At 34.1% G+C, this 26,496-nt stretch overlaps 1 protein-coding gene and 1 pseudogene across 10 annotated transcripts in view; one reads left to right on the top strand and one right to left on the bottom strand.

Annotated features, from left to right (window-relative positions):
• Positions 1-26,496, top strand: part of LOC107519339 (putative RNA-binding protein Luc7-like 2) — a 56,885-nt gene that overhangs the window by 13,957 nt on the left and 16,432 nt on the right. For 7 of the 10 annotated variants that reach the window (XM_016161888.2, XM_016161890.2, XM_036230830.1 and 4 more), the window contains 6 exons: positions 663-757; positions 14,102-14,200; positions 16,301-16,411; positions 19,994-20,137; positions 24,633-24,809; positions 25,931-26,022. In XM_016161888.2, the coding sequence (XP_016017374.1) occupies positions 663-757; positions 14,102-14,200; positions 16,301-16,411; positions 19,994-20,137; positions 24,633-24,809; positions 25,931-26,022 (718 nt within the window). Of the gene's footprint in view, positions 1-191; positions 758-4,135; positions 4,297-14,101; positions 14,201-16,300; positions 16,412-19,993; positions 20,138-24,632; positions 24,810-25,930; positions 26,023-26,496 lie in introns of those variants that run through there. The other 3 variants (XM_036230833.1, XM_036230832.1, XM_036230831.1) reach the window with 2 other exon arrangements.
• On the bottom strand, positions 17,771-17,889 carry LOC118610961 (annotated as a pseudogene).

Genomic DNA, 26,496 nt, shown 5'->3' with positions numbered 1-26,496 from the left:
ACTTTCATTTAGGCTGTGTTTGGTGTGTAAGTCCTTCTTCCAGGTTTGTACGCTCTTAAACACATTATTCTACCCTCTCTTAACTCCTCCCAGCAGCAAAAGGGAGACACTTCAGCTGGAACAAAATAGTGGAAGAAATGGCGTCTGGGGTTCAGTGGGGATTCGCAGTGTGTATGCAATGTTTGCAAGATTATTTTTTATGTTTTTCAATTAATGTAAATAATTACAAAATAAATCAATGCTTAGTGTCAAGTAGGGAACATTATATACCAGTAGAAACTCTCCTAGTGGGTCTGCTGCAAGTTCCTAAACCTTTCAGGCCTCAGTTTCCTCATCTGCCATCTGAAGGAGTTGGACTCAATAATCTTTAAGGTCCATTCCTGCTCTAAATCCTATGCTTTTCTGAATTATTCTTTTTAACAGAATGCATTGCTTTCCCATTTTGACTATTCGAATTACATGTGCAGTACATATACTGCCACTGCATGTTGTCTAAAATAGTTTTTCTATAAGATACTATATAAAAAACTAATCCCTCTTGAGCTGATTTATAAATGTGTGTATAGCCACACATAAAAAGCTAGTGATGTAGTAGGGCTCTCAGAAAATAAACATTTCCCAGTTGTCTAACCTTGAATGTTATTAACTTTCCTATATTACAGGAGATACTACTCGTCAACGAATCAAATTCAGTGATGACAGAGTATGCAAGAGTCACCTTCTCAACTGTTGCCCTCATGATGTCCTCTCTGGGACTGTACGTATTTGTTAAATCTATTATTTGATTATTGGCATACTATAAAAATTAGCTGCTTGAATAAAGTCTTAGTTCCTTGTCAAGTTATACAATGAATTTTTTTAAACACTGCTGTTACAGGAGGGATTTGCAGCTCTTACATTGTTTGTCTATTTACGTTAATGATTTAAGTCTGCAGTAATGGGATTCCTCACAAAAGTAATTGCTATGCTTTGCTTTATAATTTTTTTCCATTCTTCAGAGCAATTCTTTAACATTTCTTATTTAGAATATGGACACATTATATAGCAGTTGCACTTTTAGTTCAGAAATAACGTAAAGGATTTTTAAAAGTTTACTGTTGAGCAGAGTCAACTTTTATCCAAAACACCATACATTTTTGTTAAGATCTGTGCATGAAGAAAAGATTTTTGACTTCCATTTTCAGAAGCGATAAATTCCCTTAGAGATATCTTAATGAGCGGTTTCTTCTTGGCAGGAAGAAAAATGCCCCAGACAGATAGGTATCAAGGCATGTACAATAGGAACCACCTGCCTTTTTCTATTTGGAAAGACGGTTGAAACTATATCATGTTAAAAAAAAAAAGGGGGGGGCTACTTAAAAATATAATACCGAATTCGTTTTAAGTATAATACTGCAAGGGAAGAAATCCTGTTTCTGAGCATTCGAATTAGGACTATGACACATAATTAACCTTCATATGTACTCTTTAAAGTATTTTCTTCTGTGCTATAATACAGTTGAAATCTACAAAATCTATCTGTAGTATACTTCGATTCTCCACATTTCCTCTTGTATTAACTCTTTAACAGTTCATTTTATCGAATGGCTAAATTGTCACTTCAAATAAATTTTGAGAACAAAATTAACAAGATGACAGAATTTAGTTTTTGATTTTTAATGCTTAAAATCCAGCCATCGCAAGACTGACATTATATTCTTCAAGTATGGCATTAATAGTGAAAATGTGACATCACACTTGTGCTTTACATTGTATGATACACATAATTCCACTTAGGCTCATGTATTTCTAAAATAGTTTTGTGAGTTGTATGAGTCATGGTCAGCTTTAATGATAGTAACTTATTTAAAAACATTAAATTCTATTGATGTAAAGTAAAACTGGGACCAAACCGAAATTTTCTGAGGTGTAGTCTTATTCAACATGTTTTCTGTTCTGCAAGGAATACTTCATCATGTTAAAAGGGTAAGTGATTGGTATTGTACTTCCTTGTAAATTATTGCTGGTGGTCTTAGAAGATGCACATTTTTTCAAATTTTAACATCTCTGAAATTTTCATCTCAAAAATTGTTAATTGAAAAGTACTATCTTAATTAGTAACATTTTTCTCATGTTACAGAATTGAATGATGAGGATTAAAGTTCACGATATCTTGGATTACACATACACACACACAAAAAAAAACAGTTAAGGAAAGCCCTTGCACAGGCACTTGTTAGGGAAACTCTGGACAAGAAATATCTCCCCTTTTTTGTCAGTCTAATGGAGAAGAGATTGCCATATGTAAGGATGGGGTTAAGTAGTTGTGACCCTCTTTCAGAATTTAAGCAGAGTTTTAAGGACTGACTGGCTGTAGGATTTTGTGTGACTCCAGAGTTGTCATTAAGTGGTGTTCTTGAGAATTTAAAGTCATCCATAGTGTGAATTGCTCATGACTCATATTACTAAAAATGCCTAAAACAGTCCATCCTGTGTACAAATGGTTTGTAATTACAGAGCAGTGACTTCTTTAACAACCAGTCTGTGTAGAACAAATGCTTTTCTGGCACAGTCTAACAGTTCATACCCCTTTATGTTGAAGATGCCCGTTTATATATATATTAGGTAAAGGATGAAAATAATTTAATAGTAACTGTTGATCTTGTAATGCTTTTTGTTTGTTGTATAACTAAAGGTTGCCCTTTAGTTTTCATGACCTTGTTCCTCTGATTTTTCACTTCTAGCAGAATGATTCACCAGTATCCTATATTATTTAGCAGAAGAATACACAGAAATATATTTTCTCATTTTATTCATTATAAAGTAGTTGAACTTTATACCAAGCACTTGAAGATGGAGAGTGTGATTTCTAAAAATGTACACATAACTGACATTTAGTATGGAATGCTTTTGGCATTCAGTTTGATGAAAATGTCCCTCTATATTTTACCTTTCATTAATTTGGTACTCTGGTATAACTAATTCTTTAGCAAATAAATTATTCAGAGGAGGAAAAATGTAGAGCAAAAATTAAAATAATTTTGCGTATATATATGTATCATTGGATAATGATTTTTATAAGGAGTGTGAATATTTCTTATAATTTAGGAAGTTTCTGTTTTTCAAAGGCTTGAGTTGTTTCCCTGTTCATCTAGAAAATTTTCTTGTTTTAGTCCCACTCTTTTCCTCCTCTTGGCACCCTTAGTTTCTCCCTGTTCTATTCATCATGCAGATAGACAGCATCCGCTTTCAGATTTAAGCAAAACAAAACTAAAGCAGAGTTGTCATTTTTTTCTTTCCCAACACATTATTTTTGGTACATATCTTCTCTGAGGAAAGATAAGTGTATCGAAGTGCTTAAAAAAGTCTTTCCGTGTAGTTCTAGTCATCTGGGGAAAAGATATATAATAGTAGTAATTTATAAAAGGTATTAAGTCTAACGCAGAGATGGTAACAGAAGCTTGAAATTAAGATATGCAGAGATGCAAATATATATTCTCATATATATTCTCATTTCTGTCCTGAGTTCAGAAATGGCCACTGTTAATTTTATTATAGCCTTCATCATAGTATCATTTTAGCATTGACAAGTGGTCATATCATTTTGTATATGGTCATCATTTTATAGATGGGAAAAATTAAAGCTCAGAAGTTGTGCCAGTTAGATGTCTCATAATTTACGATCACAATGTATTATGTCATATAGGAATCTCAGAGTAATTTAAATCTAAATACTTCATTAAATGTTTTTGTTGTTGTTGTTAGCTTTTTAGATAACACAATTACCTACGGTAGTGACTTTTCAGGTGTTTCTGAAATGTTCTTGGAGGCATGGGGATAGGCTGGTCTTCCTATTTTAGCTAGAATTTTGCACATTTTAAATATAGAAATTTCCCATGAAATTCTGTTAAAAAAAAAAATTCTACTGCTCAGAAATAGAATTTACATTTAAAGAACCGATACTGAGAAATATTTAGGAATAGGAATAAAGTAAAATTTTATCTATCTTTTTGAAGCGATTGGATGGAAGTTATTGGTTGTCAAAAATTCTGACTGAGTTGATTTTATGGTGCCCCAGTAGGTTCTGGGTTTTATACGAAGTGCAACTTTTACTAATTAAAACTCCTTTATTGCTTCTCTAACTCTTTCTTTTAAGGCCTGGTCTAAAATCAATTACTTGGGTGCATACAAACCTGAACTTTAAAACTGCTGAAGTCTTTGATAGTACATATGTAAAAGAGCCATGAAAGTATGGAGAAGCAGAATAAGTGATAAGAAGTAAACCTGCACAAAATTTTCTCAACCAGCCACTAGAATGTAAGTTTCACTATAAGGGCAGGGACATTGTTTTGTTCAGTGCTATATCCCCATCATCTAGAACAGTGTCCTTCCATTGTGTTGAATGAATAATTGATCCACCCAAAAGTAGAATGCTACACAAACAAACAAACAAATAAATCTGTTTCAGAAAATAACTTTGAGTTTCAAAAATTGATGATTGTTAGTATGAAATATGTTGCAATTTAATAGATAAGGAGCTGGAGAGTATTTTGGTGGTGTCACTTATTAAAATATGACAAGTGGTTTCCTATGCAGATGTGAAAATTTAGTCTAGGTGTTTTAAACTGAATAATCTCTTACAAATGGTTTGCTTTGGGTTACTTTGGTATTTTTTAACAAGTGTTTTTAGCATTAGCTCAGATTACCGCCAAGATTTTTTTAAAATTTCTCACAGGCAGTTTCTAGAGCTTCCCAGTTTGCAAAATGTCATTTAACCCAGGTTTTTCCCAAGATTTTACTTTTGAAGTGTTATAATCTTACGTTAAGCAGATGTGCTGTTTGTAGTTTACAAAAATAAGTAATCCTTTGATAAGCATTTCTAGAGACTGCCTAAATTAAAAATACATTTGGTATGTAGGAAATCAGAAGCACGTTAAAAGCTTCCCAGTGAATAATTAAAACTTCACTGTTAAACTTGAAGAACTAAGTCCTAAATATAGTTTGCAGCATTGTTGGCATATTGGCACATTAATATTCTGAACTTTTTAGGTCTGCAGGATCAAAAAGCATACACATATATACTGACGTACTCAGATAATGTAATTTGTAAAGTTTCCAAATTTAGTTAGATTTTTGTTTTTTTTTCTTCATGATATTTAGTAGAGTCGTACTTTGGAGTAATGAAATTTAAGTAACACTGGAATTAAGCAGAGGAAGAAATAGGAAAGGATGAGCAAGAGGTGTCAGTTTAATGCGTGCTGAATGGAGAAAGTCGAGAATTCACAGTAAAAGTTAACCAAATTTTGCCCTTTAAGAAGTGATTTGTTTATTCGCCTCTGGGAGCGGTGCTGATTGCCATGATCAGCACTCATTCATTCATTTATTCACTCACTTAACAGGTACTTCTTGAGGACCTACTATGTGTATAGGCTATGTCAGGGTATAGAAATGGACACAGGTTTCTGCTTCAGTGGTGGAAGCTTCCATTCTAATGTAAGAGACACATAACCAAGTATGAAAATAATAAAGTGATTTCAGGTAGTAATTGAAGTGCTATGCTAGAAAAAAAGCATGGCTAGGTAATTTAGATTGGGACAGTGAGCAAGCAGCTACTCAGAGTGGTTGGAGAAAACCTTTCTAACGAAATGATATTTGAAGAGATCTGAAGGTTAAGAAGCCAGTCATTCCTGAGTAGGAATGAACTTAACCCTTACCTTCCTTACACATAAAATTTTTGGTGATTTTTTTTAAATTGTATATTTGATCAAAAATCTAAAACCCTAGGCCCAGTCTACGTCTACCTTGAACAGATCAGCTTGGTCCTCTCTTTTGACTAGACTGATTTATTCATTGTTGTCTCACTGCTTTCCTTCCCTAGCATGCTTCTCATTTTTGCCTACCCTTTTTATTCTGCCTGGAATACCCTTTTTCCCCTACAGACCTAAACCTTGCCTGGTGTAATTACTGCACATGCTTGACTGAGCCTATTGCATTTCGTCTCTGGACCCCAGCATAGAACCTGTCCTTCATGCTGCTGATAGGCACTTGTTATTTTATCTTGTTTTTGTCTGTATTCTCTCTGCCTTCCCAGGTAGATAGTATAATCTTTGTGGGGCAAGGCCTTTTGTTTAAATTTTTATTTAGATTTTTTTTTATATCTAGGATTAGAAATAAAGTATTTTCTGCTATATTCTTCAAAAAAACATTAAAGTCAGAACCAGAGCTTTATTTTTCTTTATCCACTCAGGGAAAAATGGACTTGAGGTTGCAACATATGAGTGGGAACGGGCAGTTAAAAATTTGGGAAATAGTAAGAAAGCAGGAACTACATTCTGCATCCACAGCGTGCCCCATTTTTCTTCACCCCATACTCATGTGTGACTCATTTTGCGTGCCAGGAGTGGAATTAGGAAAGAAAAACCTTAATTTTTATTTTAAGACAGTAGTGGTATAACTGAAACTCATATGCAGGTTTTGTTGTTTCAAGGTTTTTCTTATGTTATACTAGGCTTTCTCTTGTTTTTGGGCTGGGTCTTAAAGCAAACATTGAACTAGAGTGGAAGAGAGATTTTACAAATGTGAGGAAGAAAGTGAAGGTGTTAGAGTGAAGATCGCAGTGTAGAGATGATTCGCGCTTCAGCAAATGGCATTGCTGCTGTATGTGGAAAGGGCTCAAATGCCAGGCCAGGGAGTTGAGTTTGCAGCGCTGCGTCATGCCGTCGCGGTTTTCTTCACTCTTTCTCCAGCTGGTAGGTACTTTACAAATAATACTGTGTATTTTTATGTTTCTTGCTGTCTTTCTACTTATCTAAACTATCATTTGTCACATTTTGATGCCTTTCCCTTTTCTGTGTAACTTGACTCTTAAAAAATGGTGTAAGAAAATGTAATACAACAAAAGGAAGCATTATATTAAAGGAGTACAAATTAATGGGAGAATTAAAACCAGGTTAGATGAAAAGAAAACAATTGGCTCTAATGAAGGTGGTCTTTTAAAATAAAAAAGGTTAGTCTGTGGGCCATGCTACCCTGAACAAGCCTGATCCTGGCTGATCTCGGAAGCTAAACAGGTTTGGGCCTGGTTAGTATTTGCATGGGAGACTACCTAGGAAGGCCAAGTGCTGTAGGCATAAAAAAATAAAAGAAATAAGGGATCGTAAGCTGACAACGTCCTTGTAATCAGTGAGGTCAACTAAGGGTTGCCTTGGCTTAAAAAAAAAAAAAAAAGTCAAAATTGTCAGGGAATTGGGTTTGTTTTAAAATCCTAAGTATGATAATTTATTTACATTTTTAAGACACATTTTATAGAAATTTATACTGTTATTTCCAAGCATTCTTCCTCACCTCCCCCATTAAATTTTCCTGTGGTGGTGTACTATGATCTTAGAAATACTTTTCAGTATCTCAGTTGTTGATAATTTGACCCAAAGAAGTCAGGCTTGGGGCTCTTATATAATTTGTTAATGAGGATCTTCTAGAATAATACTTGAGCTGTAACTCCAAGGAGGACTATATTACATCACATTCAACGTGTCCAAAACAAAACATTTTGCTTCACAGATCAACTCTCCCATTTGATTTTGTCAGTTCTCTTGGTGGCATCGTTGTTTGCTCATGTTTGAACTACTCGAAACTTTGACAAGACTCCTTTTTCTCCACACTTCATTTCCGTTTAGTTAAAACCTGTTGACTGAGAGTCATTGTATTATTTAAAGATTATGGAGCTATATTAAAGACTGGATTCAAATTTTTTACTGTGGTCCCACTAGCTTATGATCTTGTGACTTTTCTGAGCCTTGTTTTTGAAATTTGTGAGAAGGTGGTGATGAAATTGATTTCAGAGATCCTTCCCATCTTTAAAAAGCTTTTAGTTTTCTTAGCAATCTGTTTTATTTTACCTACATCACCTCCTTTCTCTTTCCTCTTCTAATTTGACCCTTATGGATTTATTTCTGGTTTGTTATAATAGCCTCATGTGCCCTTGGTCTCTTTCTTCTTGTTAGTCCAAGTGTAGTATTAATGCTTCTAAAACATAGATTTTATGTCCTTTTTGTCCAGGAAGGCAAAGATCCTTTTTTGCCTCCAGAGTAAATTCTGTACATGTTGACTCATGTCTACATGTGATCCATAACAGCAGCCCTGAAGTACTTGAGAAAATAGACATTGATAGAGGTTAAGTGAATTTCTCAGAGTTAAATGGATAATAAGAGGTAGAGATTCTTGTCTTTTTCTGTCTGACTTATTTCACTTAGTATAATAACCTGAAGATCCATCCATGATGTCACAAATGGCAGTAGTTCATCCTTTTTTATGGCTGAGTAGTATTTCATTGTATATATGAATCACATCTTTGTTAAGTCTTCCACTGAAGGACACTTGGGTTATTTCCATGTCTTGGCTATTGTGAATAATGCAGTAAGCATAGGGGCACATATTTGTTTATGAGTAAGTGTCTTCAGAATTTTCAGGTGGATTCTCAGAAGGAGGAATTGCTGGGTAATATGGTAGCTCTACTTTTAATTTTTGGGGGACTGTCCATACTGTTTTCCATAGTGGCTGCACTGATTCACCTTCCTACCAACATTGTGCGAAGGTTCCCTTTTCTTCACATCTTCTTCAACACTTGCTACTTCTTGTCTTACTGATAATAATAGCCAGCCATTCTAACAAGTGTGAGGTGGTGTCTCATTCTGGTTTTGGTTTGTATTTCCCTTAGTTATGTTGAGCATCTTTTCATATATCTGTTGGCTCTCTCTGTGTCCTCTTTGGAAAATTATCTATTTAGGTCCTCTGCCTACTTTTTAATTAGATTGTTTATTTTTTTTGTTGTTGAGTTGTATGAGTTCTTTACATATTTGGATCTTACCCCCCTCTCAGAGGTATCATTTGCAAGTGTCTTTTCTCATTCAGTTTTTTGCCTTTTTTGTTGATGTTTTCCTTTGTTGTGTAGAAACTCTTTAGTTCGATATAGTTCTATTGATTATTTTATTTTTTAAATGAAATAAGTCAGATGGAAAAAGAACTATATGATTTCATTCATGTGGGATATAAAGCAAAAACTAACAAATGAACAAATAAAAAAACTGATGGGTACAGACAACAGACAGAATAGTGGTTAGCAGAGGGGAAGGAAGTTGGTGGGAGGATGAAGAGGGCAAAGGGGGTTAAATACAAGGTGACTGGATGGAAGGATACTAGACCTCAGGTGGTGAGCGCACACAGAGTGTACAGATGTAAAGTCCGTACACCTGAAATTTATATGTTATTAACCAGTGTTACCCTAATAAATTTAATTTTTAAAAAGGTCAAAGGTGAAAGGTCGTCTGAGTTGGTCAGGGCTGTCTTATTTTGTTTATTAGGCAACATGAGTATTTCCCATTATATCATCCTCCTTCCCGGACCTAAATCCTGCCAACAATTTAATGTACCTCTTGCACTTTCTTTTGTGCACATTTACAATTGTACGTGTGTGTGTTTTAACAAATGGGATTCTGTTGTTTGAATTTTTATCCCTTGCCTTAGAGAAGTTGAATATAGTTGGGTCTACTTTTTTTTTTTAAATGTGCCTACATAATACTTCATAATATGGCTGTTTCCTAAATTATTTATCCAATGACTATATGTCAGTAGTGTTTGTTTCTGTTTTTGGTGTACACTGAGCAATGAAATCCTTGTGCGTACATTTTTGTGTACATTTGCAACTGCTAAGTAAGATTAGTGTTTTTTGTAATTGAGAATATAAATTGATAGCAGGATATTCTCATACTGCTATATAATTCCCCTTAGGATCTAGCTTATAGAACTGAGCAAATTTACTGATATATACAAAGCAAGAATATTAGAAAATAGTTGGAGCTGTTACTGTGCCTAGTTTCTATACCTGGTATATTCATTGACATATTACTGCCATTAATTTACACTTTTCAGTATACTCAAATATATAAGTCAGCCCTTTGATTTGCTCTACTGAAATATTTTTTTTATATATATATAATTTCCACATATCTCTGTTCCTGTTACTTAAATATTTTTCTCCAGAATTAAAATGGCTTTGTTTTTTTCTGATTTGTAAGAATACCATATGCTCATTGAATTTAATTCAACCAATATCAAAAAGTTCAAACAGAACACCCAACCCCACAGTGATGTCTGTATCTGAATTTATAAAAATGGCATTTTATGTCTGTCTTAGCCACCGTCACTCAGTTTTAAGAACATCATTTCTAATGGCCATATAATGTGTTGTAAGTCAGTTTTTCAAACCCATGTCGCTAAGCTCTTAGCACTTTTCTAATTTTTTAGATCAAAAGCACTGTTGTTAAATTTTATTGTCCATTTATCTGTGTGTACTTATGTCATTGTTTCCTCAAGTTCTTAGACATACAACTCCTGAGTTATATCGTCAATTTTATTTAGTAGTCATGGGTTGTACAAAACCTGTCTTTTATGTAGAATGGAAAAATAAGAGAAATAAACCATTTTCCTCATGAAGCTTAAAGGTGATACATTTACTTTTGGAATTTCGAAAGAATAATTAAAAAGCACATAATAGAATCAAATTTGTTAAACAGTAAGACAGTATAAAATGCTGTGAGGTTGTAAGAGAAGTTATTAAGGTCAGGACTTCATGTCGAAAATAGATTTAAGATGGAGAAGACAAAATGCAGAACTGAATTTATCCAATTAAAAAAAGCATTTTTTCCATATACAGTCTTAAGTATTTGAATTTGTAGTAAAATACCAAGAATAAATAATTTAATTATGAAATAAATTACTTGTTAAATTTAAAAATTCAAAACTATTCTGTGGCTTTCATCACAAATAGAGACATTATAAGTTAAAATAAATAACCACACATTCTATTCAGTTTGAAGCTAACTCATTTCAGAAGAGAAGCAGCAGCAATAGCAAATATCCTTGCGCTTTGTGTGTTTAGAGCACTATTGTGCCATCCGCGATGAAGTCAGGATTGATTCAGCTTTCGAGAACTGGTCCATAGTTAGTTGTGGTGTGTGATTCTATCATGGCTCCTTCTCTGGTGACTTTTTAATTAGATGACTAGGGTCGCAGAGAGCATTAATGTAGGCATACTTTCTCTTTATTTACTGTTACAGTGACTGGTAATTACTAGGTTTATTTTGGCTTGCTTGTTTTTTATTTTAAATATTCTTCATGTGCACTGCACAGAGCCAGAGTAGATTCTTAGTCATGATGGTATGGACAGAGGAAAATAGATGACCACTATCTAGAATTCTGAAAATCTGCCTTGCTGCACCTATTGCCCTGCTAGGTGTCTGAAGCACTGGGGCTTTTCCAGGCCAGAAAATGGGGCAGGGGGAACTTTAATATTGTTAGGCCCTTCCTTCTAGGGCTTTGGCCCTAATATCTCCTATGATGAGCCAGAGTAGACTGTAAAGCTTTCAGGCACTCATGGTCTGGGATAGTGACAAGCCCAAGAAGTCTACCTCCTGGAGGAGACAACCACGTAGGCAAAAATAAAGGAATAGCTTCAAGGAGAGGCTAAGAAGACCCTCCAGTGTTCAAACCAGTTTTTTCTTGAGGTGCACCTTGACCACCCGAGCTCGTTGAGCCCAGGTCCCCTGTGCCAAATGTTTTTATCTGCCCTCTTTCCCCAGTTTGGTTCATTCAGCAGATATTTATTAAGCATTACTGTGTATGAGGAACAGATATGTAGTGGATAAAACAGAAGAAAACCCTTTTCCTTGTGGAGCTCACATTCTAGTGACTGAATCTTTTCTCCTCTTATGAACTCCCCCCTGCCACAGGGCAGACATTGGCTTCAACTCTACTCCTCACCAAGACTCCACTCCTACAACAGTGTCCACATAGTTGCTTTTCTTCCTTTAGTTGGTTGTGCGATATAAATTTAAGAATAGAGTGACGGGAAAGCCTAGCATTCTTGCCAAAGCATAGTATTGGTGGGCAACAGAGATGTTTAGGTTAAACACACAATGAGACAAGATTTATATGCTACTTTTAATTTTTTGTTGAGAACAGATTGAAAGAACATTTAGAGGATAAAGGCGATAAATGGAGGAAAGACAGTAGACAGCTGCTGTGAATATCTGCTGTGTGCAGAGCTTTTTTAGATGTTATGGGGGATGATTGTTATCTAAAAATATTAAAAGATAATACCTGAATAATTGGAATTAACATGATAAAGAGGAAGGCATATCTGACTAGAAATCAATCTAAGCACATTTTCTAGTCGTACTCCGAATAAGTCAGTCACGTCTGGGCTTCAGTTTCTTTGTCTGTAGAATGGGCATAAAACTAGATCAGTGCGTGGTTCTCAACACTATGCATTAAAACTCCCAGGAGCTTTTGCAGTTCAGTCTTTGGAAGGTGGGGCTTGGTCCTCTTTTCAAAAGCTTCTGTCAGTGTTATTTAAAAGTTCCCCAGGTCCAGGTTGAGAACCAAAGGCTTTTCCAACTGTGACATCTTAACATTTTATGAAATCAGCATAGACTCCCATGAACAGCTATAGTTGTGGAAATACATACAAATGCAAAGAGAGTTGTTGGAGTGATTAATGTTAAGATATTATTAATTAAGAAACCAAATTGGCTGGTGTAACAAAGACATAACATTCTTTTGCCATTAACTTTTTTCATTTATGTTTTATTTTTCCTGCATGTTTTTTAGGAGTATTAGATTTTTTTCAACAGCATTATTTCTTTTTTATTTTTTCTTTTTCACTTTTGTCTTCAAGCGACACTCATATACAGCTTTTCTTAATAAATGTTGCTTAATAAGCAGCTTGGAATTTCCACACATCTGTATAAAGTTTCAGTTGTTTATTGTCACTGGAAAACTCCTTGTTTTGTTAACCCATAGACTAATGAATGAGAGTGAGCAGTAGCTCCTGGGAAATTGCATGCTCAGCAACACAATGGTACTTTCATCAGTGTAGTTAGGACTTTCATAATAGTGACGAATATTTCTTACTGTTTCCCAAAGGATAACTTTGAATACATTTGTTTCTTTACGTAATTAAGAACTGAGGTAATATAGGTTGAGACTTTTTTTTATTTTATTTATTTATTTTTTTAGTTATAAAATCTCAGAGTTGGAAGAATAGAAGCTACCTGATGGTTAGATTCTTTTTCCTCAATACTAGAGAAATGATTGTCCAAACTGTATTTGACTCTCTCTTACATTATTTTGTAATTCAACAATTCTCGAGGAAGCTTATTCCATCTTTGGAAAGCTCTGGCCATTGGAAAATGTTTTCTTTCATTGAAAGAGTTAAACTCTGACTCTCTCGAGTCCATCGGGGCCATAATAAAATCTATTTCTATTTCAGACTGAAAAATTCTGCAGTTGATAAATGACTGAGGTCACATCTTGATTCTTCTCTAGCTCATTACTTCTGTTCTCTGGCTTTTTTGTTTAGCTACGCTTTGAGACATTTTGTCTAGTTTATTTATATCCCATTTGAAATGTGTTAGTACAAAGAATCTATCTTTGGAGGAGAAGGGGTTTGCTTTTAAAACCAACCTTCAGGAATAAGATTTTTCAACTTTGCTCATAAAATTTTCTTTAAGTTACTGTTATCTCACATAAATTTCTCTGTCATGCCACGCTAACCTTTACTCTTGACCAGTAAGGTTTTCAATTTGTCTAATTTTCTTCTCATACCTTGTTCATAAACTCGTCTTCTTAGACATGATTTCATATTTCTTTTAAATTTTATCTGGTATGTCAAACTTTTTTAATCTTACTCCAGTAATTTTACCATTTTTAGTGTGGGATAGTATACAGAGTTGATAATCATATCTTTTGTTATACACATATCCAGGTTGTTAAGAGCTTTTTTCCATCTCTTTTCAGATTATGACAGGCTTTTCCTTGTCTGTTTGTTCTTAAGTACAAAAATGATCACTGTTCCCATCCGTTGGTAGAAAGAATTGATGCAGTTTTTTTCTGGTACCAGGTTTTGTACTTGTCTATGAAATTTTGTAATTTGAAAGTCCATAAATAAAGAAGTATCTATATGATTTAATGTGTATTCTGAAGAGTACTGTGGTTGTCACTGAATTTTTTTTTTTGATGTAGTTTCTGTTTTAATAACATGTGTCTCTCTTTTCCCCCCTCTTAGAGAATGGATCTTGGCGAATGTCTGAAAGTCCATGACCTGGCTTTAAGAGCAGATTATGAAATTGCATCTAAAGAACAAGATTTTTTCTTTGAACTTGATGTATGTGATTTTGCTTTAATTGGTTACAGTATCTTTTGTTGTAAAACATTTCGAATATGTATTAATTTATCTTAATAAGAAAAGGCTCTTAGCAAATTACCTTCTTTGTGGTTATATGAAGGGTAGCACTAAATTAAGAGCCTGTACTTTCCTAACATTTTTTTTTAAATATAAGGTGAAACTGAGTATTTAAGAAAATACGAAAAAAATACATAAAAGTCATGCAGTTCATATATTCTTTTGCAAATTAAACATTTCTTTCCAATAAAGCAGATATGATTAAAGAAATGCTAATTTAAGCAAATATAAACAATTGATTTCTAGTGTATTAGAAAGCCCTTTAATAATCTACTGAATTTTTATATTTTGTATTTGTAAATCATAGAGGGGAGATATTAAGGACAATTTTTTTAATATAAAAGTAACAAGAAATATTAGGAAATAGATACCACTTAGATAATATAAGTGTAGTTTTAATTTGCATCTCTTATGAGTGAATTTGAACATACTGCAGATATTTAAGATCTGTTTATATGTCCTTTTCAGTGAACTATCAGTGTGCAGTTATTTTTTTGATTATTGGTTAATTTGGGATGTTAGCATTTTTCTGGTTGATTGTACTCTTTACACATTTTGAAAATTAATCCCTTCCCTAGGGTAATACTCTGTATTTTTTTTCTACTTTTCTTTTGGTGGTTATGGGCCTTGCAGAATATTTTTATTGTCTGATTTATCAAGCTTTTAAAATCTCTTTTGGATTAATTTGAAAGGCCATTCCCATTCTGAGGTGATGAGTTCTCTCCCATGGTTTCTTGTGATATTTTTATGGCTTCATTTTATACACTTAAATCTTTGCTCTAACTTAAATTTATTCTGGCCTGAGGAATTGAGGTATAGATCCTGTTTGCTTTTTCCAGATGGCTGCTTAGTTAACCCAATACTATTTATTGATTAGTCCATCTTTTCTTTCTCTTAATGCTTTGAGATGCCACTTTTATCTTCACATAGGAGATTTTAATAGACTTCTGTTGTGATTTTAAAGATAAAGTTTAAATTAAAAGAGTTAAAAGCTATTTCTTCGTCATCACAGAAAAAAATCTTTAAGATCTTTACTGCTTTTCACTTTTAAAAATCTTTTGAGTTAATGAATCACTTTTAGAATTCTACATGTGCTGAATAAATTTATATTTTTAATTAAAACGTTTAAATTTGCCATGTATCTGTACAGTAAGATAAAAGTCCAAATTGCTTAATTTGGGAATAAATCTTAAAAGTTTACTTTCAAGTGAACAATTATTTAATTTTAGACATATTAATATATGCCTGACAAATGTCTTTTATATAAATATTGGACTGGATTTTTGCAGTGCAGACACTGGTAAAATTCTCAATGGTTTAGTCTTTGAAAAAAGGGCAAGTTTTCCTGGTTGTAACATTTCATTGCGGAGAATTTGAAAAACAAATTATTAAAAAATATCTTTTAAAATAATTATTGTTAACATTTTATGTGTGGCTTTTTTATTTATTTTACAAAATTGGGATCTTATTGTATGTAAAATTGTAACTTTTTATGTATAAATGAATCATGAACATTTTTTGTGTCCTAAAGTATTCTATTAAAACCTTTTTTTGAAGCCGAAGATCAAAATATTTACATGTTATCTGGATATGTACGGTGTTTACAGCTATCATTAAAAATAACACTGTGAAGGACACTTTTGAATATTAATCTTTTTCTATATCTCTGATTAATTTCTTCTAATAAATTACTGGAAGTAAAATTATTAAGTTAGGAGACATTTTTAAGTATTTGATAGCAGTTACTGCATTGTCTTTTTATAAAGGTTGCACTGATTTGGGCTTCCTTTGGTGAAGGGTGAGAATGGCAGTTTCCTTACTTTCCCTGGGAATTAGTTGTTTCCTCTTTACCAGTTTGATAGATGAATAGTATTTTTGATTAGTAATCGAGCCTGCTTTTGTTGTTGTTGTTTTTTTACCTCCATAGTAGCATTTTAAAAAACAAAGTGTAATTTTTGAGTAGAGACGTTTCTGAATAAAGTTGATTTTTCTGGCAGTAATTGTCTTAATTAAACTTTGCAGGCTATGGATCATCTGCAGTCATTCATCGCAGATTGTGATCGAAGAACAGAAGTGGCTAAGAAAAGATTAGCAGAAACTCAAGAGGAAATTAGTGCTGAAGTGGCAGCAAAGGTAAGAATTTTAATCATTTCAGTAATACAAAATACAGTTTCAATGTATTGCTTTTAATGTTTTATTTTGAAAAATTGTATTCACAGGCAATTGTAAAGACATACAGAGGGAATTCGTGTACTCTTCCTCTCGCCTTCCCTTATGTTAACATCTTGCACAACTATTTAATACAGTATCAAAGCCAAGAAATTAATGTCGATCCAGTCCTCACATTTTATTCAGTTATCCATACACTCATGTATATGTGTAGCTCTATGCAGTTTTATCACATACGTGACTTGGGTAACTACCACCATAATTAACTGTAGTATCACCAGAAGACTCCTTCATGTTACCCCTTTATAGTCACACCCACCCACCCCTTTTCCCACTAATCTATTCTCCATCTTTATGTGTATAGGCACCTAATAGTACATAAATAGAATCATGCAGTATATATCCTTTTGAGGGTGGCTTTTTTCACTCATCACAACTTCTTGAGATCCATAGAAGTTGTGTATATTAGTAGTTAATACCTTTTTCTGGATAGCATTTCACAGTAAGGATATACAATAGTTTAATCATTCATACACATAAGGGCACATTTAGGTTGTTTCCAGTTTATTGGCTAATACCAATAAAGCTTCAATAAGCATTTGTGTACAGATTTTTGTGTGGACATAAGTTTTCATTTCTCTGGGATAAATGCCCAAGAGTGCAATTGCTGGGTCATCCAGTAAGGCCATTTTTAGTTTTGAGTACAAGTGCCAAACTTTTTCTAGAATGGTTCTACTATTTTACTTTACCAACAATGTGTTAGTGATCCACTTTTTCCACATCTTTGCCAGCATTTGATGGTGTCACAGTTTCATTTTGTCCATCCTGAAGTGTTTAGTGATATATCATTAGTGATTTCAATTTGAATTCCCCAATGACTAAGGCCTTTGAACATTTTTTTCACTTCCTCATTTGCCATCTATAAATCCTCTTCAGTGAAATGTCTATGTAGGTCTTAATGCCCATTTTCCAAATGGATTGCTCATTTTTTAATGTTGAGTTTTGAGTGTTCTTCAGGTGTTCTACTTTACTACTTTTTAAAAATATTTTGTTGTGAACTTATATACAAAAAGTAGAGAAAAAGTACAGTGAATCCCAGTAGATTCAGAACTGTGAGCTTTCTGCTATTGTTTCTTTATTTTAAAAGGAAATTCTAGACTTCATAGCATTTCGCCTCTAGAACATAACCACAAATTCATATCCATAAAATTAACAATTTTTTAATATTACCTAATATCCACAGTGTGTTTATTTTCCTATATAGAGTTGGTTCTAATCAAAATCCAGAAGATGTCCATATATTACTGGTTTGTTTTTTTTAAACGCCTACAGCACCTGGTATTCCTAGGTGGTCTCCCATCAAAGTACTAACCAGGCCCAACTCTGCTTAGCTTCTGCGATCAGATGAGATTGGGCACATTCTGGGTGGCATGGCTGTAGACACATTTTGTTGATTTGATGATTTATTTACTACTTTTACTACTTTATAACATTCTAATACCATTCAGTGTAGTCTGATACATTCTGTGAAAATGCTGAATGGAGACAAAGGGTTACCCAGAGAGAGTTCAAATCACAGCATTCAATATAGTGTTCAGGTATATATGTACAGAAGGGAAACAGATTCCCTTATTTGAGGAAAGGGTTACTTTCAACCAACTTCTTCTGAAAAGTTCTCTGAAGATAATGACTATAAAGTACAAGGAATCTTAATATTTCATATTTAAAGAGATCCATGAGTGCTGGCTAGACTAGACCCCAAGCTGCATTCATTTTTCATCACTACAGAAGTGCTGTTTAACAAACTGCATCAAAACTTCGTGACTTTAAAACAGTATTTAGCCTATGAGTCTGTAATAAGTGATTTAGGCTGAACTTAATAGGCAGTTGTTCCTGTCTCAGTTGGGCTCAACTTAGATGTCTTCCATTTAGCTGGAGGCTACTGAACTACATTTTCATAATGAGAGTAGAGGTGCAGAAGCATCAAGCCCAGTCATATAAGTGCTTTTCAATCCCTGTATCATGTTTGCTATCTAGTTCACTAAAGCCAGTTGATAAGTCCAAGTTCATATTCAGAATATGGTGATACCTGGTTACATAGCAAAGGGCATGGATACAGTGAAATTATTCTATGACAGATACATAAATAAAAATACCACTTGGTTAAAGAGATGGAGTATAATAATAGAGCTGGGAATTTCTTTAAGAGGCAGATACCTTGGATTGAAGGAAATTTGAGAAGTAAAGATTATTGGCACATTGGTTTGTTTGGACTGGATGTCCATATTGAATTAGAACCTTAATATGATAAGATATGATAAAATTAACATAATATAAATAACATAATATAATGGTACATGTTTATTCTGTAGCCGAAATAAAGACACTGTGTGTATGTATCACATGCTATTAAAAGAATAGGAAAGAACTAGATTCCCAGGATGATGTGGATGGTGGTGCTGAGGAGGAGGAGGCATATCAAATCCCAGTGCAAGAACAAATCCCAGTCATGAACTAAGGGAGAAGGGGGGGTGCCATGTTTGTATACTAAAAATCGATAATGTGCCACGCAATATATGTACAAGGCACATATTCTTATTTCTCAGAGCTTTGTGAGATAGGTGTCAATCCCTACTTCTTAGACAAAGAAGTAGATTCATGTTAAGTAACATGACTAAAATTATACACCCAGTAACTAGTTGGGCCATAAGTCAGATTTGTTGGACTCTAAAAGCCATATTTTTGCTTGAAAGAGTGCCCACCAGTTCATCCCTTTAACTCATATTTGAACATATGCTATTAGTTGGGCATTGGAAATACAAAGATGGGAAATATAGATAGTTATGACATATGTAAATGTAATTGTCATAGAAATACAAAAGTCGCACAAAGTGATGAATCTCTACTTATATAAGTGGGAGTTATATGTGGTGATTGATTGTTCAAGAACACTTCACAGAATAAACTCCTGAGTTGGATCTTGTTGAATAAATAGACATTCACTAGGCAAGCAAGGGAGATAAGGGGCAACATCCCAGGAAGAGGGAACAATATGTACAAAGTCACAGAAGCAGAAAACAACAGGAAACAAAATATAACTAGATTTTTTTGTGAAATGAGGGCAAGCAAGAGATGGTTCGGAAAGATGCAGAGGGCCCAATCGTGGAAGAAAAGGTATTTTATACTTGAATACAAGCTGAAATTGGAAAGTGACAGTGAATATTGAGATCAGTTGTATCCTGAAGTGAAGGCAAGCAGGCTCAAAACATCCTGATGTCCCACAAATTCATTTATGATATGCTCAGAAAGCATGATTTATACTCATATTGCTTTGGATAACTTTTCTAAGCACTTCTGAAAATTTATTTTTTTTAAAGCCTACAGCACGCGATATTCCTATGTAGTCTTCAGGCCTGACCCTGCTTAGCTTCTGAGATCAGACAAGATTGGGCATGTTCAGGATGGCATAGTCATAGACCTGAAATATTTTGAACTTTGATACTTATCTGCTTTTTATTCATGATCTTTATTTCTGCTTTTTTCTAGGCTGAACGTGTTCATGAGTTAAATGAGGAAATTGGTAAATTGTTGGCTAAGGTGGAACAGCTAGGGGCCGAAGGGAATGTGGAAGAATCCCAAAAAGTAATGGATGAAGTAGAGAAAGCACGGGCAAAGAAAAGAGAAGCGGAGGTAACAAAATTCTTAATGGTGGTATATAGAGCTTTAGTATCTGTCCTTCTTAAAGAACATACATTTGACTGGAAATTACTACTAGTAAAGAGTATTTAAACCAGTGTAAAAATATTTAATCTGTCATACTAATGGGTTCTGTATTAAAACTAGTGGTTTTGAAATTTAGTGCCATCGATATGTTGAAATTTAAAACTGGTAAATTAACTAAACTAGCTAGTCATACACAACAGTCACACACATGATAGGTATGCACACACACTGCATATACCTGGTTACTACGATACTGTATCCCCCACTCCATTTTACCCCCATGCAACTTTAGTGGTCTCCCTTCTCTTTCTACCTCAGTATAATCTGCTAGCATTTTGGGAGCCTCCTCTCATTCTCCCTCCACAGCACAAGTTAAAATCTAATATCCTGCAAATAAAGTTCTATTTCGTTTGGCCTGCTTGGTATATTTTAGAAAATTGAATGCCTTCAGATGTGATCTTACTCTTCATCTTTGCAATAGTCTCCATTAGTCTCCTAACTGTCATACATCTGGGTTTAATTAGTCCTTACGGCCTCTTAAGGCGGAAGCTTCGATTACCGATTTTAGACCATTTAATTCTGTAAGTTTTCTTCTAAGCATGACTATAGGTATATCCCACAGATTTTCATATGTCGTGTTTTCATTTACATTCAGTTCAAAATACTTGCTAATATAAAGGTTATCCCCCTCTTCCTGGTACACCCTTGGAAATGTAAATAAATGTCTTTTACAGAGGCTAATTTTACTTGGTTTTCAGAGCTTCTCCCTTTTATGTTGTTTCTTAAAATTAACCAGCTTAAAATAATCCTTATGCCATATAGACTTTATCTAGGGTGACAAATTCTGTTCCCATATTAATTAGCTCCTGGGCTACAAACCTATACTGAATACTGTAGGAAATTGTAAGGTGGTATTTGTGTAATGCATTAGGATGGCTATAATATCACTAGGCAATAGGAATTTTTTAGCTCCATTATAAGCTTATCGTATATATAGTCCATCACTGACTAAAACAACATGCAATGCATGACTATTGCAGTTTTCGTGACATTTCATATATATGTACTTGAAGATTTACAGTTGACATTTGAATAGTACAGGGGTTATGGGTACCAACAACCTCCTGTGCAATCAAAAATCTGCATATAACTTCTGACTCCCCCAAAACTTAACTAGTAATACACTGTTGACTGGAATCCTTACTGATAACATAAACAGTTGATTAACACATATTTTATATATTGTATGTATTATATACTGTATTCTTACAATAAAGAAATCTAGAGAAATGAAAATACTTTTATAGTACTGTACTGTATCGATTTGATACCATAAATTTGTCCTCTGTTTGCAAGGTGACTTGTCTGTCAGTACTTACATCAATATTGCCTTACTATGATACAAAACTCTAGATATTGCATATATTACTAACGCTAGACATCAAAAATGAAAAGATAATGTGAACAAGAAGTTGATATTTATGTACAGGTGTAATGATTCACACATTCATAACAAGCAGCAACATGATTGCTTTATGGTAGTCTAGTATAATCAGTACAATTGCTTCATGGTACTACTCTAGCCAATACACTATTGAATTATAAAATTTTTGTGGTATACAGTATTCTAGTCATATTCATAAAACAGTATTGGAACCTTGTTACATTTTTCAAACAGCTACTTACCTGTGATTATATGCTAATACATAGTTTCTCCAATTATAAGAGAAGGAGGCGTGATGTACGTAATGTAGTTCCGTGAAAACAAAGTTATAAAAGAAAACACATTATTACTTTTATATTACATATCATTTACCTTATGCCTATGCCTATGTAAGGATGGGCTGTTCACTTCCATTCAAGTCTTGTACATGATGTTCTACACGATAACTACTTAGGCATTGATGATGATGATCATGACACAAAAATGTCTCATACCAGTTATTAGATTTTCACACAAAGGCACACATACACAAGATAAGTTTATTAACTCTATGGCATGAAGATTACTATTCATTGACAATGGAACCAGATGTCCATAAAGGTCTTCATCTTCACATTGAATAGGCTGAAGAGGAAGAGGAAGGACTGGTCTTCCTGTAATAGGGGTGGCAGAAGGAAGTGGAAGGGAAGGCAGAAAAAGCGAGCAAACTTGGTGTAACTTTGTAGAAATACATCACAATTTCTGTCTGCTTTTTTGCTCTTTCATTCCTTTAAAAGTTTCTGTACAGTACCAATCCTTCTGTCACTGTTTGCTTTGGTTTCAGTGCTCGTGTCATAGAAGGATTCATGTTATAAAAGAAGTCTTGAATAACCAGAACCCTTCTGCCAGATTGTCTAATGTCAGTTTTCTGGAACTGCTGCTACTCCTTCATCTGGCATTGGTTCAAAAGCCAGATGACTTATCTCCATCAAATTGTCTTCTTATTAATTTCCCTGATGTGATGTCTGTTAGCTCTTGAATTTCTCCAAGATCCCTCTCTCGAAACTCTTTATCCTTCCTATCCCTCCCTCCCATCTTTTTTTGCCATATCCACAATCTCTTTAATGATGTCCTATTTCAGCTCTGTGGTAAATCCTGTGAAGTCACGCACAACACCTGGACAGTTTGGTCCAGTAAGAATTTCTTGTTTCGGGCTTGATGGCTTTCACAGCTTTTTCTATAACAATGCATCTTTAGTGATGTCATCCTTCCATTCTTTTTATGATGTTCTCTCTGTCAGGGTTCTCTAGCATTGATAGTCTTTACCATAGACTACGGTGGTTGAAGAGCCTTAAAGGTCCTTGTGACCCCCTCATCTAAAGGCTGAATTGAAAGACATGTGGCAAGTCAACCACCTTGACCTCTTCAGTGTTGCACCTGTGGGTTCTGGGTAGCCCAGGTCACTGTCCAATATCAAAAGAACTTTAAAAGACAGTCCCTTACAGGCAAGGTATTTCCTGACTTCAAGGACAAAGCATCGATGGAACCAATCCAGAAAAAGGGTTCTCATCCTGGCCTTCTCCTTGTACAACCAAAAGACTAGCAGGTGGTGTTGATACTTTTCCTTTGAGCCTAAGGGATAGCAGCTTTATAAGTAAGGCAGTCTTGATCATAACCCCAACTACATTTGCACAAATCTCAAAAAATTTTTCCAATATATTTAAAATCCAGTAAGTAGACTGTTCAAGGGTTAGCTATACATAGCAGCTTAACATCTTTAGCCTGTTCTGTATTATGAGTCACTTTCCACTAAGAACTGTACATTTAAAAATTTACTTGCTCATTATAGATTGTGTTCAGCTGTACATAATAGAAAACAACTTATGATGGCTTAAGCGGAGAAAAGTTTTGTTTTTTTCATTTAATATTCACAATTAGGGAAGTTGAGTTGGTATAGCGCTCCATGATATCTAGCATACAACTTACTTCTAGTTTTATATTCAGCCATCCTTAACCATGTAGATTTATCTTTATGCTCATCAATTTGTGGTACCAACATGGCCACTAAGCCTAAAACCTTTTCGTCTATGTGTAAGTAGAAAGAGGAGGAATAACCAGGCACAAAAATTGAGTTGATTTGCCTTTGTGTGTCATGCATTTGTGTTTTTCTTTTTTTTAAATTTTTTATTTCAAAATATTTTTCGAAAAGTATAAAGATTCCCCTCTATCTTTCATCCAGACTTCCCGAACATTAACATTTTGCATTTATCATTCTCCTCCTGTGTGTATTTATGTGTATTTAAACTATTTGACAGTTACAGATAAGATGCTTATTTATTTCTAAATACTTCAGCATGTATTTCCTAAAAACAAATATTTTATTACATGAACACAGAACAATTATTTGAGTCAAGAGGGGTACGATGGGTATACAAACCCACTAATATTAATTACTCCATCAATTTATATAAATAGCGTGGATGAGTATAAGACATCTAAATCTCAGCAAGGCACCTTTCATCCCTTGTCTTACAGAAGTACTCCTTTTAGTGGGAAGTTTATTTTGTATGCCCCGTCCACATTTCCAAGTGGGGGAAGTGATCTGTGCAAAAGAAGGTGACGGAAGCTGTGACAGTATGCAAAATGCACACTCCTTCCCCGCGAGCACAGATGCCTTCTGCTTCCTTGATCCTTCTTTGATGTATAGTTTTGGGGTGCCGCATCTCATTTTTAAAAAAAATTAGGGAAAAGAGAACATCATAGAATATTGAGAAAACCTTTTCAGAAAGTCGTACTCTGTATCATGGTAGAATTGTGATAGTTCTTGGCAAAAGCTGTTTGAGGCTCTCATCTTTTATCTCCAGTGGAAAGGTAATGAGGACAGAGGATGGGGGTAAAGAGGAATCTAGAACTTATGACAAAATAGCCAGGCTTTTGTGTATTCATTAGAAAACAGTTTTTGGTACAAACATAGTATATTTTGTTTGATTGACTTTTGATGAGTTTTATATGAACCTTGTTTATCTCATTTTTGTTTAGGAAGTTTATCGGAATTCTATGCCTGCTTCCAGTTTCCAACAGCAGAAACTTCGAGTCTGCGAAGTCTGCTCTGCCTATTTAGGTCTTCATGATAACGACAGGCGACTTGCTGATCATTTTGGGGGTAAACTGCACCTGGGATTTATTGAAATAAGAGAGAAGCTTGAAGAATTAAAGGTACATTTGGTAAAATAATATCCTTCGCGTTATCCAGTTTAGCCTCTCATTATTTTGATCTGTATTAGTTGTCTTTTTGTGTAGTCTTCTTGACTGATTCTCTTAACAGTTCATACTGAATACTAGCCCCTTATTCTGGGAGGTAGTATTTTGTGTTGGATGTGATATTCAATTAGGAATCTTACAAACTGGGTTCTAAACTAATTCTTTGATACAGAGTCTCCTAAACTTTTCATGTTTTTTTTTAATTAATATGTTTAAAGGAAGATTGAGAAAATGAGTTCAATATTTATTTAAAATATTTTGCAATTCTTCACTAAATAGCAAGCTTGTAGGACCTCTAGTTTTATTTTACTCTCCTGCCCCCATTTCGGAAAGGATTTAGAATTAAATACATCACTTAAATATACAGGTTCTTGTCCCAAAGGCAACATAGTTCTTATTCTTCTGCTGAGTTCTTTTGAGAAGATGAGCAAAAAAAGATATTTCTGAGGAGGTTAAAACAAGCAGTCAGTGGATATTATAGTTAACAGTGAGTTCTCAGTATTCTGAGCAGGTAGGATGATCTAGGTAAGTTTTTTTAAATGACAGAATGTTTGACTATAGTAAATAGTTATTGGACTCTTAAGTTAAAACTCAGAAATTTGCAGATATAGACCTTGCAACAGAACTGTTTAGCGTTTTACTGGTGTTTTTAAAAGTAGCATTAGGATGGTAATTCAAAGTGACAGAAGACATCTCTATATTGGAAATCATACAGCCCAGAAACTTGTAGTGATTTATAATGGTCGATTTCATTTAAAAAATACAAAATAATACTAGAAAACATTCAGAGGAGAAAAATCTTGCAGAAGTGATTTTGAAATACCATTAATATGTCATGGAGAACCCCGAAATTTTATAGATGTTCCCAAAAAGGGGAAAGATTTTGAAAATCAGACTGTAAGCCTTATGATCATACCTGTCAAAACTACAAAGTGAATTGTTATTAAACAGATTTTTGATGTTACTTGTACCATATTGGAAACCAGATGTGGTAAATTTAGGATAATGCTCATTAAGAGTAAACCTAGTAAATAATGCTTCTTATTTGTAATTATTTAAACTCTTTGTTTTTTAAGAGAGTGGTAGCTGAGAAGCAAGAGAAAAGAAACCAAGAACGCCTGAAGCGAAGAGAGGAAAGGGAGAGAGAAGAAAGGGAGAAGCTGAGGAGGTATGGACTAATGAATTGACTAGTCTTAATTCTAAAAAGAGATGTAATTCGCATAAGACTTTAGATGTTAAAAAGTCTGGACATGGGATATTTTTTAGTCTTTAAAATGTTATCATGCAAAACAATGTTTATGCAGGTGTTAACTTATGGCCATTTAAGTCAAGGTGATTTCCTTCCAAATAGATGGAAGAGGTAATAAAGAGTGCTTCTCACATCTTTATGTTTTGTAAGATATATAACAAAGCTCTTTTCTAGCCCTCTGATTTTTTTAATAGGCTACATTTGTACCAGGTTGGCAAAGAACTATTTTAATATTATAGTTCATACTTGTTGATAAAAGTTTTGGGTTTTTTTTATTCGTTTTATTATTTCACATTGTACTTTTTTCTATATTCAATTCCAGGTGCTTCAAACTATTAAAATTTTTATTAATTTGATAATAGATAAAAGTACATCATTTTTATGTTAGTATTC

Source organism: Rousettus aegyptiacus, unplaced genomic scaffold (genome assembly GCF_014176215.1).
Source record: "Rousettus aegyptiacus isolate mRouAeg1 unplaced genomic scaffold, mRouAeg1.p scaffold_m13_p_13, whole genome shotgun sequence".
Taxonomy (NCBI): Eukaryota; Metazoa; Chordata; class Mammalia; order Chiroptera; family Pteropodidae; genus Rousettus; species Rousettus aegyptiacus.
This window is presented reverse-complemented; position numbering and strand designations above follow the sequence as displayed.